The sequence below is a fragment of the Primulina eburnea genome, chromosome 12, assembly GCF_022965805.1.
Source record: "Primulina eburnea isolate SZY01 chromosome 12, ASM2296580v1, whole genome shotgun sequence".
Taxonomy (NCBI): domain Eukaryota; kingdom Viridiplantae; phylum Streptophyta; class Magnoliopsida; order Lamiales; family Gesneriaceae; genus Primulina; species Primulina eburnea.
The window spans coordinates 33,379,813-33,393,032 of NC_133112.1; the positions used below are offsets into that span (position 1 = coordinate 33,379,813).

Sequence of the window (13,220 nt, forward strand, 5' to 3'; positions counted from 1 at the left end):
AGAAACTAGTTTTGCCAGAGCAACTGAGTCACAAACAGCTATCTTGCAACTTTTGGTATGCTTATTTATGTTCTCAGTCTATTCTCCCAATCGTAATCTCCGGCTTCAATCTCATCAATGGACACTCCATTTGAAGAAACAACAACAACAATAATAATAATAATAAAATGGATATATATTGAATAATATGCAAATCTTAACCTGAATTATACATGAACAAGATTTGTAAATATCTTGAATTTAGGAATGCAAAATTCTTTAATTTTGGCTTATATTCTTTTGCGTATATAAATTTTAGGAAATGAGATTTTTTGAATAAAAATCTATGATGTTTTGAAAAAATAAATTTGATATATAACAATGGGTATAATTAGTTTAAAACAATAATGTCACGGCTGCAAAGTAAGTTGCATGGGAGAGAAGATACCCTAAATAAATAAATATTTAGTACTGGTCGTATTATAATAGTTGTATACATAAAAATATAATGTTATGTTATTATAATATTTTTATAATATATGATTAATTAAATATGAAACGAAATTGTAAGATCGAACACTTGTTATTTTACTAAAAGTTATATCTGGTTGTAACATAGTAACTTAAATATTTCAAAACACGCAACAACTCAAATATCAAGTTTCGATTACTCTTTTAATATGAACAAATTATTGCACCTCAATAATCTTTCATTACCTAACATGAACAATTGTTGATAAAACAATAAACGATCGGTCCCACAACATAACACAAATATTGCAAAACAATACAGGGTTCTCAAGTTTCGAAAATAACTTAAAATAAACATAAACATCGCATGTGATTATCAAATAAAATCATATATTCGTTATCAGCGTAGATTCCAGCATTGAACACAAGAAGACTTCCATGAATCATGGTTCATACATCCTGATTGACAAATAACATCATCGACGGAGAATTTCACTATTTTAATGCAACTCGACTTCAAAATAACACAATTTTGCGATAAATATAGAACTCTTCTTCATATTAATTTGAATTGGTATGCACAACATCGACTTTGAGAGGAAAAAAATGTTTAGAAGAACCTAAACTAGCAAGCAACGACATAAATAATTTTCCAGCAGCATAGATCTGATTGTTCTTCTAACATACATGATCTGGAAAGCGTAGAATTCTGATATCTTTCATCCAATGAACACCACCTTCTACAAGGAGGAGGATTTGTAAAAATCTATTCGTGTCACAAAGTCCTACCTAATTTATATCAGTTAAAATCAGCACAAACTTGAACATATCTCAATTAATCACAGTTGATGATGATCTTCTCAAGAAATCCATCACCAAACTCGAAAACGCAGAAGATCTATCCTCGAGCAACTTAGCCGGCGAATCATACTCTATTACCTTCCCTGAAATCGACCCAAATGTTGTCTAGTAAGTAACCTCGAACAAAACCAGGATTTTAACTTTAAGGGAAGACAAACATTTAAGTAAATAGACTCTCAATTCTTACCTTCACCGAGAACCAAGACTAGATCATTGTCAATAACTGTAGGTATTCTATGAGCCACTGTGATGACCGTGGATCCGTTTGTTTCTCCTCTTATCGTCTTTTGAATTACGTTATCCGTTGCAGTATCGACTGAGGCAGTAGCCTCATCTAGTACCAGTATCCTTCTTCTTTGTAATAAAACTCTAGCTAAACAAACGAGTTGTCTTTGTCCCACGCTCCAGTTCTCTCCATCTTCAGCAACTACAACATTTTTTCAAAAAGTTTATAACCCAAATCAAATTAAGTTTCAACACAAATATTTGAATAGTTTTCAAGACCTGGTGCATCAAGAAGTCTTTGATCTTGCTTCACATTTTCGGCGATATGACATTTATGTAAAACCTGTCACGTTGCACCATTTATAGTGAGATTGGTAAATCACATGCTCTTTGGGTACAAAAAAGTTGTTATTGATTGTGGATCCTTACCTCCCATATCTCTTGATCTTCATGTTCTTGTAAAGGATCAAGATTGATCCTCACGGTTCCTTGAAACAAAACTGGATCTTGAGGGATTATACTTAATCGAGACCTTAAATCTTGTAGACCGATCTTTGAGATGTCTACATTGTCGATCAAAATACGCCCTTCTGTGTGTTCCACCACTCTAAAAAGGGCTTGGATCAATGTAGACTTTCCACTTCCAGTTCTTCCAACGATACCGATTTTCTTTTCCGCGGGAAAGGTGCAAGTGATTCCTCTAAGAACTTTAGGAAGAACAGGACTGTACTGTACATGGAGATTTTCAATCTCTATTTTCCCGCTGAGCGGCCATTCTGTTTCCGGCCTGAAATTTTCATTAATAAGTGGAGCTTCACTAGGTATGGAGGTGAACCTAAGAATCCTCTCCACAGAGATCATCTTGTTTTCTACATTGCAAAGGTTCCATATTACCCATGCTTGGAGCACACTTAAGTTTAAACCGTAAGTTGCTGCTAGTCCTGCCAGGCCTGAAACCAAGAACATGTGATGTTTTTATTTTTAAAGCCTTTGTTTGAGTAATGTTCGGTTTTTGGAGCTTGTAGAAGGAAAATGGAGATAAAGTACTTACTGGGATCAATTGCTGATCGTGGAAGGTTCACTAAGATAACAAGGAGGAGGAAGAAAACAAAGTTGAAGAGAAAATTTATTCTAACACAAAGCCATTCCATCGTGCCAGCATTATGAAATGCGACACGAGAATAATCATCGATGAGCTCCAAGTTCTTGTTAATAAAACGAGATTCCTGGTTGAAGCTCCTTATTACTGTTGCACCAGATATTGATTCTGAGAAGTGTTGGAGAATCGGGGCTTGTTGGATTGGAACCATACGCGCCAATTCCCTTGCTGTTTTAATGTAATATACCTGAATGGAAGCTTTTGTCAGGAATTGAGTTCAAGGGAGAAATTTTCTTATGATTTACAAGGACATGAAATTTTTTCTTGCCTGATACCATACGGAAATGGAAAAGACAATGACGAACAGGAAGAAGACCTGCCAGGCTACATGGGACATGAGGATAACGATGCTCAACAGCTGAATAAGAGCGAATGCTAGTCCGGCTAACCTGTATGGTATATCTGTATCCACTATGCTTTGATCTGTAGATGACTGTGATTTAAAAAATTGTTTTAGTTAAATATGCAACACTGGTAACATGAGAAGTGAATTCGACTAAAATTCCACCAACCCTTTTAAGAATTCTGCTCGATGGTGTGGAATCAAAGAAAGATAGCGGCGCCCGGAGAATTGATCCAATCATTCCAAGAAATAGGCGTTGTGCTGTTTCGATAGCAATAGTTGATAGCAGAATAGCTCTTCCCAAAATAAAGAACGAGCTTCCACCAGAAAGCAACGCAAATATCCAAATCAAACGCTCCTTTGTAACTCTACCTTCTTCTTCTGATCCCCAGGCGATCCAGTAATTGCTGGCCATTTGCAAACCTTGGAACAGAACTTGACACAAGAGTATTATTGGAACAAGAGCTCCTCTATATGCAGAGGTGACAAAAGTAGAATACACATGCCATTTTACTCTGCCGGTTTCAGTTTCCTCGTGCAGATTTCTATCAGAAACTTGGCTACTTCTGCTAGTGTCAACAAATTTTTCTTCGGTTAACTCCATTTGCTTATTGTGACAGTAGCTTTTACCAGAGCCAATACACTTGGGAGGGCTCACTTGATTCAAAGAATGGCTGTGAGCAGCCATTTGTCTTATGAGTTCCCCATCATGGTTCAAAATCAAATCTTGATATTTTCCCCACTCTGCTATTCTGCCATCTTTCATAACCTGCAAATAAAACATTCATCGACAGTGAAAAGCACCGCAAAAAATCTGTCTTTTAGCAGGAAGTTGTATTAAATCTTTACAACTTACCACGACAAGATCAGCAGCGTCCAAGAATTCTAACTGATGAGTAACATACACTACAGTCTTGTTACGCAAGAGTTGCATCAGACATTTCTGCATTATATATGTAAAAAGGAAAGTAAATAGAAGTGATCATCAATCCCATATTTGCAATTGAATAAATAGAATAGAAAATCTTTCTTGCCTTGAACATATGAGCCCCCGTATGTGCATCAACCGCGCTGAAAGGATCATCCAGCAAATATGTATCTGAGTTGCTGTAAAGTGCCCTTGCCATTTGTATCCTTTGTTTCTGTCCACCGCTCAAAGTCGTCCCTCTTTCCCCTAGTACGCTCAAATCTCCACCAGCCCACATCTTGATATCATGATTCAATGCACACGCTTCCACCACATTTTCATATAAATTCCTATCCATCTCCTTGCCAAATAGTACATTGTCTCTAATAGTGCCTGTTTGAATCCAAGCACTTTGCGGCACAAAAGCTTTTGAGCCGTAAGTTTTAATTCTCGTCCCTGAAATTCTTGGTATTTCTCCAAGTATACTACAGAGAAGACTAGTTTTGCCAGAACCAACTGAGCCACATATAGCTACCTTGCAACCTTTTGTTATTCTTATCTTCTCAGTTATCTTAATTGTTGCTCGCTTCGCATCTCTGATCTCCCAAGCATATTCTCCGGCTTCAATCTCAATGGCCACTCCAGGGGCACCAGATGCATGATAATGTATCAGCCTCTTCTGATCTTCTTCTCTTATAAAATTTTGAACTCGATCTATTGATACTTTAGTCTGAGCAATCATAGATATAAGCTCTGGTAAATTGTATATTGGTTCTTGAAGTATTCGGAAAGTGGCTAATGCTGAGAGAACTGTGCCTGAGGCCAAGGGTGTACCTAAAATGATGCAGACTCCGAAAGTAACAACTGAAACTAATGTCGGAGAAGCCCAAAAAAGAAAAGCCACAGCTGAGCTCGTGTAGAGGTATCTTTTAAGCCAACTTCTCTCAGTTTCTCTCAACTGGAGCAGCTTTTTCAAAAAAGTTGGTTCCCATGATTGTAGCTTCAAAACACGCATACTCTTCAACATCTCGGAAGTAGCTTTTAAACGCGAATCTTTAGCCTCCATTATCTTTGTGTGTAGATTTTCTTGCATATTTGCAAGTGGAGTGTTGCTCACCATTACAAAAATGGTGGTCAGAAGAGCAGCAACAGATGGTAGAGCGCCTAAATTCCTGTACAAGATAACTAAGGCAAACATAACCTGGACAGGAAGCAACCAAATCCCATGAAGATACCAGAAAAAATCCCCGATTCTTTCGACGTCTACATTGATAAAGTTGATAATTTTACCGTTGCTCGTACCACCATACTTTATCGAAAGAGATTTTTTGTATATCAGTACCATTAAAGCCGCCCTGACCCTTACGCCAATTCTATGAGCACCAAAATACCACTGCCTCTGAGATAGTGACTCCAGTGTCTTCGCAATGAAAAAGATCGATGCAAGAATCATACCACGTTGCCAGCTTAGGCTGCCATCCTTAGTTGATAAGAAGTTAACAAAGCTTGGGATTAACAGTGGACCGATGTAAGAGGCAGTTGTGTTCACTCCTAGAAACAGCACATAATAAGCTTAGAAAATATCTGTGCTTATAACTGCCAAAAAGTTTCATATAAAGACATTTAAGGTACCTGCAAAAACTCCATTGATGATAAGCGGCCACCAAATGGCGTGAAGTATGGCACTAGGCAGAGACGTGCTCTGAGTTTTTCGCTTTCGCAGAGACTCTTCGAGCGATGAAGAAGCTTCATCTGCAGTATCTGGTCGAGGAATCTCTGGTATGTCTTCCATTTCCAGCTTTTCAAAATGACCCTTCTTAAACAAAGGATTAAGCCATCTAAATGTCAAATGGCTCCATATTCCGGCACAAGAAAATGCATCAGAATCACGAAATGTTTCAGATTTCTCTAACTCCTCATCGAGTAATGGCTGTGTAGAGTCGTTGAAATTCTTGGCAGAAGTGTTGTTTAGTAAAGCTTTAAAGAAAAGTACAGAAAGTGGAAGAGTTGCAAAATCTATTATGTTGGATTTTGGCAGAAATTCTGGAACTTGAATAGATTTGAAATGATCGAGGAGACTAAAAATCACTATAAGCAAATCACGAATGCTGGAAAAACACCACCAACAAACAAGAACTAATGGCCACCTTTTGCCTATTCTTCGAGTTCTATTTACGGAATAAACTGCAGCAACGCTAGCTAAACTCCAAGCGATGGATGACAGCAAAACCTCAATCGAGGAGGCTCCGAAAATCCAAACTTCATGAACGCAGAATCCAATATAAGACATGGCAATTACAAGATTCGATAACGCAGTAATTTTGACAAAGAGGGTTTGTTTTTCTATCCGAAATGACGCCTCGGCGTCGCAATTTTCCCTTCTCTTCTTCAAGATTTCCATCAAAAACCATACCAGAAACACTAGACAAAATGCAAGAACAATAAAATCCATTGCAACCCCCGACTCAACAAAACTCCAGAAAGACACCATTTTTCCACACACACAAAATCTAAAATTTAAAAATCATTCTTTTATGTTCTTGCACAAGAAACAGTGGAACTCTAAAACCCAAAAAAACCCAGCACAGATTCAGAAACAGAAAAAAAAAACCATAACATGAAAATTCAATCATGCGAGGAGATAGATGATAAATAAGATATATCACAACGCCTGAGCATGGTGATTCATACACATTATATCTCTGTGTGTAAATATATATATCCACTATTGGATCAAATGCAAGAGAACACGTGGGACTTTTTAACGTTGGTGGAATGATTATGAAGGAATCTGGGCATTCGTCATCGTGTACTATTGTCCTGTGACTCGAGTTTTCTTGCTTAGGTTTATAATTTTTATGTGTGTTTATGTTATATTTATAGACGCGTAGATAGAATAAAAGTGAGAATAGTCCAATCAAGATTCCTTCGAGATTCTAAATAATTCTTTAATTTATCATTTTACCCTTTTCTCCACATTAATTGATAATGAAAAATAATTTACTAAAATAACCAAGTTCTCTTTAAAATTAAAAAAATTAGTGATCTTTCATAAAATATACTTATCTATATACTCGAAAAATATATGTAGAATGGCAAAAACTTGTGTGAGACGGTCTCACGGGTCGTATTTGTGAGACAGATCTTTTATTTAGGTCATCCATGAAAAAGTATTATTTTTTATGTTAGAATTCCCACTCATGTAGAATTCCCAGGGAAAATAATAAAAGTAGGTCTCTTGTGAGACGGTCTGACGAATTTTTATTTGTGAGATGAGTTAACCCTACCGATATTCACAATAAAAAGTAATATTCTTAGCCTAAAAAGTAATATTTTTTCATGGATGACCCAAATAAGAGATCCGCTTCACAAAACACGATTCGTAAGACCGTCTCATGCAACTTTTTGCCAAATAACAATGGATAAGTTTTAGAAAATGGGGCCAGAATCTGAACAGTATTCTTTGATGTATCTGAACTTTTATAGTTTAAATTGTCTATTATTAAATTGTCAATTTTTGAGGAGTAATAATGCCTTCATTTTACAAGCATTTTTGTAGTCACATTATATACTATTTTTCAGGATTACAATTTCCAAATATAATTTTAATAATTTTAGTGTAGAAACGATTATTTTTCGCTTTACTAAAAGTTATAACTCATGATAATGGTACAACTCAAATCTTTTAAAGAACATAACCATCATGGTTCTATCCATCAACCCAATATGAATAATTTATTCCACTTCAAGAATTAGGATATATTTTATTGAGTGAGTCTCATATGAGACCGTCTCACGGATCATAATCTGTGAGACGGGTCAACCCTATCCATATTCACAATAAAAAGTAATACTCTTAACATAAAAAGTGATACTTTTTTATGCGTGACCCAAATAAGAGATCCGTCTCACAAATAATATCTGTGAGATCGTCTCACACAAGTTTTTGCCTATTTTATTATTATTAACTGTCATGATAATACAACTGATAAAAAAGGACAGTCAACGATCCGGACCACCATGGATTTTGGGTTCAAATCTTACATGTATTAGTAATTAGGTAGTTTAGGTAAATAGAAAATCTCCTACCGTATTTTATCGACAACAACAAAAAAAAATTAATAAGAAAGGAAAAGTAAATTTTGAAAAATATTATGTTTTCCAGAAATTTTCGCTTCCCGTGGTTATCCAATTTGGAAGTTGCAAAAATCTCGGTTTTATTGTTTTTCCTTATTTAATATATTTTCGTATCAAATTAATACGATTTCTGCATTCAATACAAAATTTCATGTTCAATCCATCCAACTTCAAATTAATTTTACTCCAAAGGTAAAGTTCTACAAATATTCCTTATTTATTGATGTATTTTATATGCGGGTTTTTAGCATACATTTTACTATAGCTTTAATCAAAGGCAAAAATTTATGTGAAACGATTTCACGGATCGTATTTTGTGAGACGGATATCTTATTTGGGTCATCCATGAAAAAGTATTATTTTTTATGCTAAGAGCATTAATTTTTATTGTAAATATCGGTATGGTTAACCCCTGTCACAGATAAAGATTTGTGTGACCGTCTAACATATAGGCACTACTCTTACTTCATTTCAACGGGTAAGATCTTACAACACACAATTTTCAAAAAAGTGGGTTCTATATATGCATGGGCAAATTTTGGTCATCCATCCTAAAACAGCGTTGTGTTGAAGATGGCCTAAGTTGCCTATGTCTCAAGAAAAAACTTACTCTATCCTAGATTAACTACTCAAGGGAAACATGCCCAAGATATCAGGTTTTACAACATACAAACGCTCTCTGACAATAGAAATTATGGCAAAAACTTATAGGAGATGGTCTCACAGGTCGTATTTGTGAGACGGATCTCTTATTTGGGTTATCCATGAAAAAGTATTATTTTTTATGCTAAGAGTATTACTTTTTATTGTGAATATGAGTATGGTTGACTCGTCTCACAGATTAAGATCCGTGAGACGGTCTTACATGAGACCAACTCAAAAATTATTTCAACTCGTAATAATTAAGAAACGATGTAATAAAAAACGACTGTAACAAAGCAAACAACCCGTACACATGACCATTAAGTATAAATAACATGCGTATGTGTGTGTATATGTGCATATGGAGTATTGTTGTTGTCCACATTTGCGTACATCTCATTTATAGAATCCGACATTGTACATTGAGGATTAGATTCTAAAAGCGTGTTTAGAGAAAGCGGGAGTGTGGAAGCCGAATGGAAGCTCGGTGTACGGTTGGGTCCTGCTCGTGGTGGAACCTGCCATTTTTAAAATAAAAAGCGTGAGTGTTATTCCTTCACAAATCACGAGTCCCCATGTTAAAGTTGCTAAAGTTAAGTGGTCCGTCGCAGCTAAAGCCTAGCATGTGATTCAAGCTCATCCCATGGCTACAAAAACTCGAATCACGCTTTTTATAATATATATATATATATATATATATATATATATATATATATATATATATATATATATATATATATATATATATATATATTATTTGTATTTTAAACTTGAGTGGGTCTTATGTGAGACCGTCTCACGGATCTTAATCTGTGAGACGGGTCAACCCTACCCATATTCACAATAAAAAGTAATACTCTTAGCATTAAAAGTAATATTTTTTCATGGATAGCCCAAATAAGAGATCCGTCTCACGAATACGACCCGTGAAACCGTCTCACACAAGTTTTTGCATTTAAACTTTAAGATCAAATGTTTTGTTACAAATTCCATTAAAAAAAGGTTTTGTTGCGAAAAATATGAGGTGGCTCTCATGTTGGAGTTTTGATCTTGCTTATTTGCGTTGCGTTCACCTACCCCAATTTTATGTATTTGATAATTTTTTTCCTTATCAAGTGTAAAAAGTATAACATGTCGAATAAGCTGAGTGTCAAATACATGAAATGTAAATGGTTAATGCAAATTACCCTATCTTCTTTTTGATAGAATCCTCGATTTTGGAATTTTTTATTATATCGTAGCAAACAACATGTGCTTACTTTATATATCTATATTTATTATTATATTTTTATTGTTAGGATCAAGCGGTTACTACTGTACCAAAAGCTATTGATGTTAGTGAAAGTGAAACTTTATTTTCTTATACTTGTGGTGGCGCAGAGTACACCTACTTGAGTGCTAAAGAGTCAAGAGATGTGCATGTCTATTTTTGGGTGATGCCCCATATTCTTTAGATATCAATCTTACTTTTTTCCCACTATTGGTCTTGTCCTTAGCAGAGACGATATTACCTGTTAAGATCTGACGTCGTTCTTTCACGACTCATGACCTAGCCAATCATATTTAGAAATACAACGTTAGCAACTTGACGCACGAAAACTTCCCAAAAGATCATTAATCTCAGTATTTGTCTCACTTATACACTCTTAACCCAACATTTATATTATATTTCTCATTTGATAATGTGGGAATTGGCTGGTGGTATCCTTCTATGCGCATTAGGTAAACCTTCGAAACGACGTATTAGATTCCAAACTATATTAGTCAAGTACACTGACCAATCTTTGTGTTAAAAAACTAGTCTGAAAAGATATTAATAGGATCAATCGAACTAATGACTATTATTTTGTTATATGTGTATCCGTGTGAGTTGAACTTTGAAGATGAGGATAAAATTAACATGTGATTAATACCAGTGAATAAAAATTTCAAAGCATTTTGGCATTGGAAAGTTGGAGTTTTTTTTTAACATGGAGATTAGCTTTTTTTATGGTATCCTTGGGAATCACTTTTTGGCAACTTTATCGAGAAAAAATTCTCTTTTGCTAGGCACTTGTTAAATGGTAGGCCTATACTTCCATTTCATATATTTTGTATTTCCAGACTTTTACGAAGTCATTCTCTAGTCTCCGACCATTTGTATCAAAATCAAATTCATATTTGTGTTTCTAAAATCCATTTTAGATTTCATGTCAATGCAAAATCAAACTAATTTGTTGGGTGCAATAATTGTCCTTACTTGGTAGAGCGATCGAACCGTGGTACTTGAGCTGATGTGTGGTTTAAAAGATTTGAGTTGCACCATTACCACTAGCTATAGTTTTTGGTAAAGCGGTAAGCGCTCGGCCATACAATTGGTATCAGAGTCAAGGTCACGGGTTCGATTCTCATTAATTGCAAAGAGTGCAATTATTGATAGGAAGATTGTTGGGTGCAATAATTGTCATTGTTTAGTAGAGCGAACGAACCGTGTTGCTTGAGCTGATGTGCTATTTAAAAGATTTGAGTTGCATCATTACCACTAGCTATAGCTTTTGGTAAAGCGGTAAACACTCGGTACTACACAATTCATGATAATATTTCGGAATTTTTCACTTTAATGTCCTATAAGTAAAATAGTTTTTCATTTCGGATTGTATTTTATTACCAAATATTTGCAAGTAATCCATGGTTACCTAAAATATCAAATCAAATTCATTTATTTGTAACGTTTGCTAGTAGAAATACTGAATATTTGTCATTAAATATTGAAGTAATTAGAAATTATACACGCTGTATTAAAAACATATAAATAAAATAATTGAGATTCATATAAAATATTTTATTAAAAAAAAACTCATACTGAATGAATAAAATTTCTTAATCAAGACTTACAATTTCGGGTATATAATTACGAGTAGGTCTCATGTGAGACCGTCTCACGGATCACAATCTGTGAGACGGGTCAACCCTACCCATATTCACAATAAAAATTAATACTCATAGCATAAAAAGTAATACTTTTCCATGGATTATCCAAATAAAGATCCGTCTCACAAAATACGACCCGTGAGACCGTCTCACACAAGTTTTTGCCTATAATTACATAATGTGCAGTCTAAAAATATTTATAAATGTGTACTTTATCATATCAATATCCAGATTTAAAAAAAAAGTTTTTATTTTAATTTTGAGAAAAAAAAAATCTAAAAACATTAGAGAAAAAGGTAATAATTTTTTGAAAATTTTGAAAATATTGTATCAAAATTATGATTTTTCTTGACTTATTTTGTTTGAAATATTTTTATGTTGAATATTCCCTAAACTTGTCAGCAATTATTCTGAAGAATCCGGACTGGTTAACAATAGAAATATATTAATTTCTAAAAACATAATATAGTTTACTTTTTACGTAAAAAATCAATTAATGGCAACATATATTGATGAATATGGTTTAAAATTAAATTTAATAATAATCTTAAAAATCAATTAAAATTGTATTAACCGGTTAAATTTTCCTTTGAGAGATGAATTGAATTTAGTAGTCAAATATATGGATGATATCGAATATGATACGACCAGGAACTTGCCCCAATGGTGTCACATGTATGCCAAATTTGGCGCGACTCGAGTTTGACTCGAGCTCAAGTTCGTATCTCTCCACTCCTTTATTCTAAAAAAAAATAGAATATGATAAGAAAAAATATGGATGAAATGAAGCACATATAATTTTCTGCTAAATTTTTTATAATTTTATCAATAAATGTATTTTTCTAAAATTTCAAAATTTTAATATAGTATTTGTATATTTTATAGTACAATGAATATCATCATAAATTTCCAAAATTAGTGGAACAATTCAAAAGTCGTTATGATATATCTTCGTGGTGGCCACGTTCTAGTGCCTTTATTGGAATGATGTAGCAAATTTGATGTGCATTTCTACTGATTTGATGTAGACCAACCTTTTTGTCTACAACTTTCGAGTTGGATTAATATGACCTGAAATAATAACCGACTTACATGAGTAATGTCTTTATCCACTCCACACATAATATTTGCGTTGAGTTGATAAATCATTATTATCATTCATTCAATCATGATGTATGGATGAGCGATCACGATTCATTACTTTGCACACGTCAGTGAATGATGACTTTACCTATATGGGTAACATCTACCAAACGATACTCAACATCCTCTTCAACATAAATTTGGTCCCAAATCATATAAAATTTACATTACACAAAAAATTTTGTGATGCAAATTGCCAATTTAGAACATTCGTGAAAAAATATTATTTTTTATATCAGAAATATTATTTATTATTGTAAATATGAGTATGGTCGACTCATCTCACAGATAAAGATATATGAGATCGTTTAAAGAGAACTACTATATATGTATTGCTTCGACAATGGGTAATATGTTATTTAATACAATGTTACTATAGTAAAGACACACAAAACACTAATTTGGCGTGTCATAATATTACAAGTTTATCTTCCTCGAAACAT

At 34.1% G+C, this 13,220-nt stretch overlaps 1 protein-coding gene across 1 annotated transcript; it reads right to left on the reverse strand.

The window, feature by feature from the left end:
* Positions 1-1,087: 1,087 nt before the first annotated feature.
* On the reverse strand, positions 1,088-6,800 carry LOC140807209 (putative ABC transporter C family member 15). Its single transcript, XM_073163955.1, has 10 exons — positions 5,578-6,800; positions 4,073-5,496; positions 3,895-3,981; positions 3,208-3,807; positions 2,964-3,128; positions 2,588-2,882; positions 1,966-2,486; positions 1,816-1,879; positions 1,499-1,738; positions 1,088-1,394 (listed from the first exon to the last, which is right to left on the reverse strand). Exons 1-10 carry the CDS (start codon positions 6,434-6,436, stop codon positions 1,282-1,284), a joined length of 4,368 nt encoding a protein of 1,455 aa, XP_073020056.1. The 5' UTR covers positions 6,437-6,800; the 3' UTR covers positions 1,088-1,281.
* Between the last annotated feature and the right edge of the window lie 6,420 nt (positions 6,801-13,220).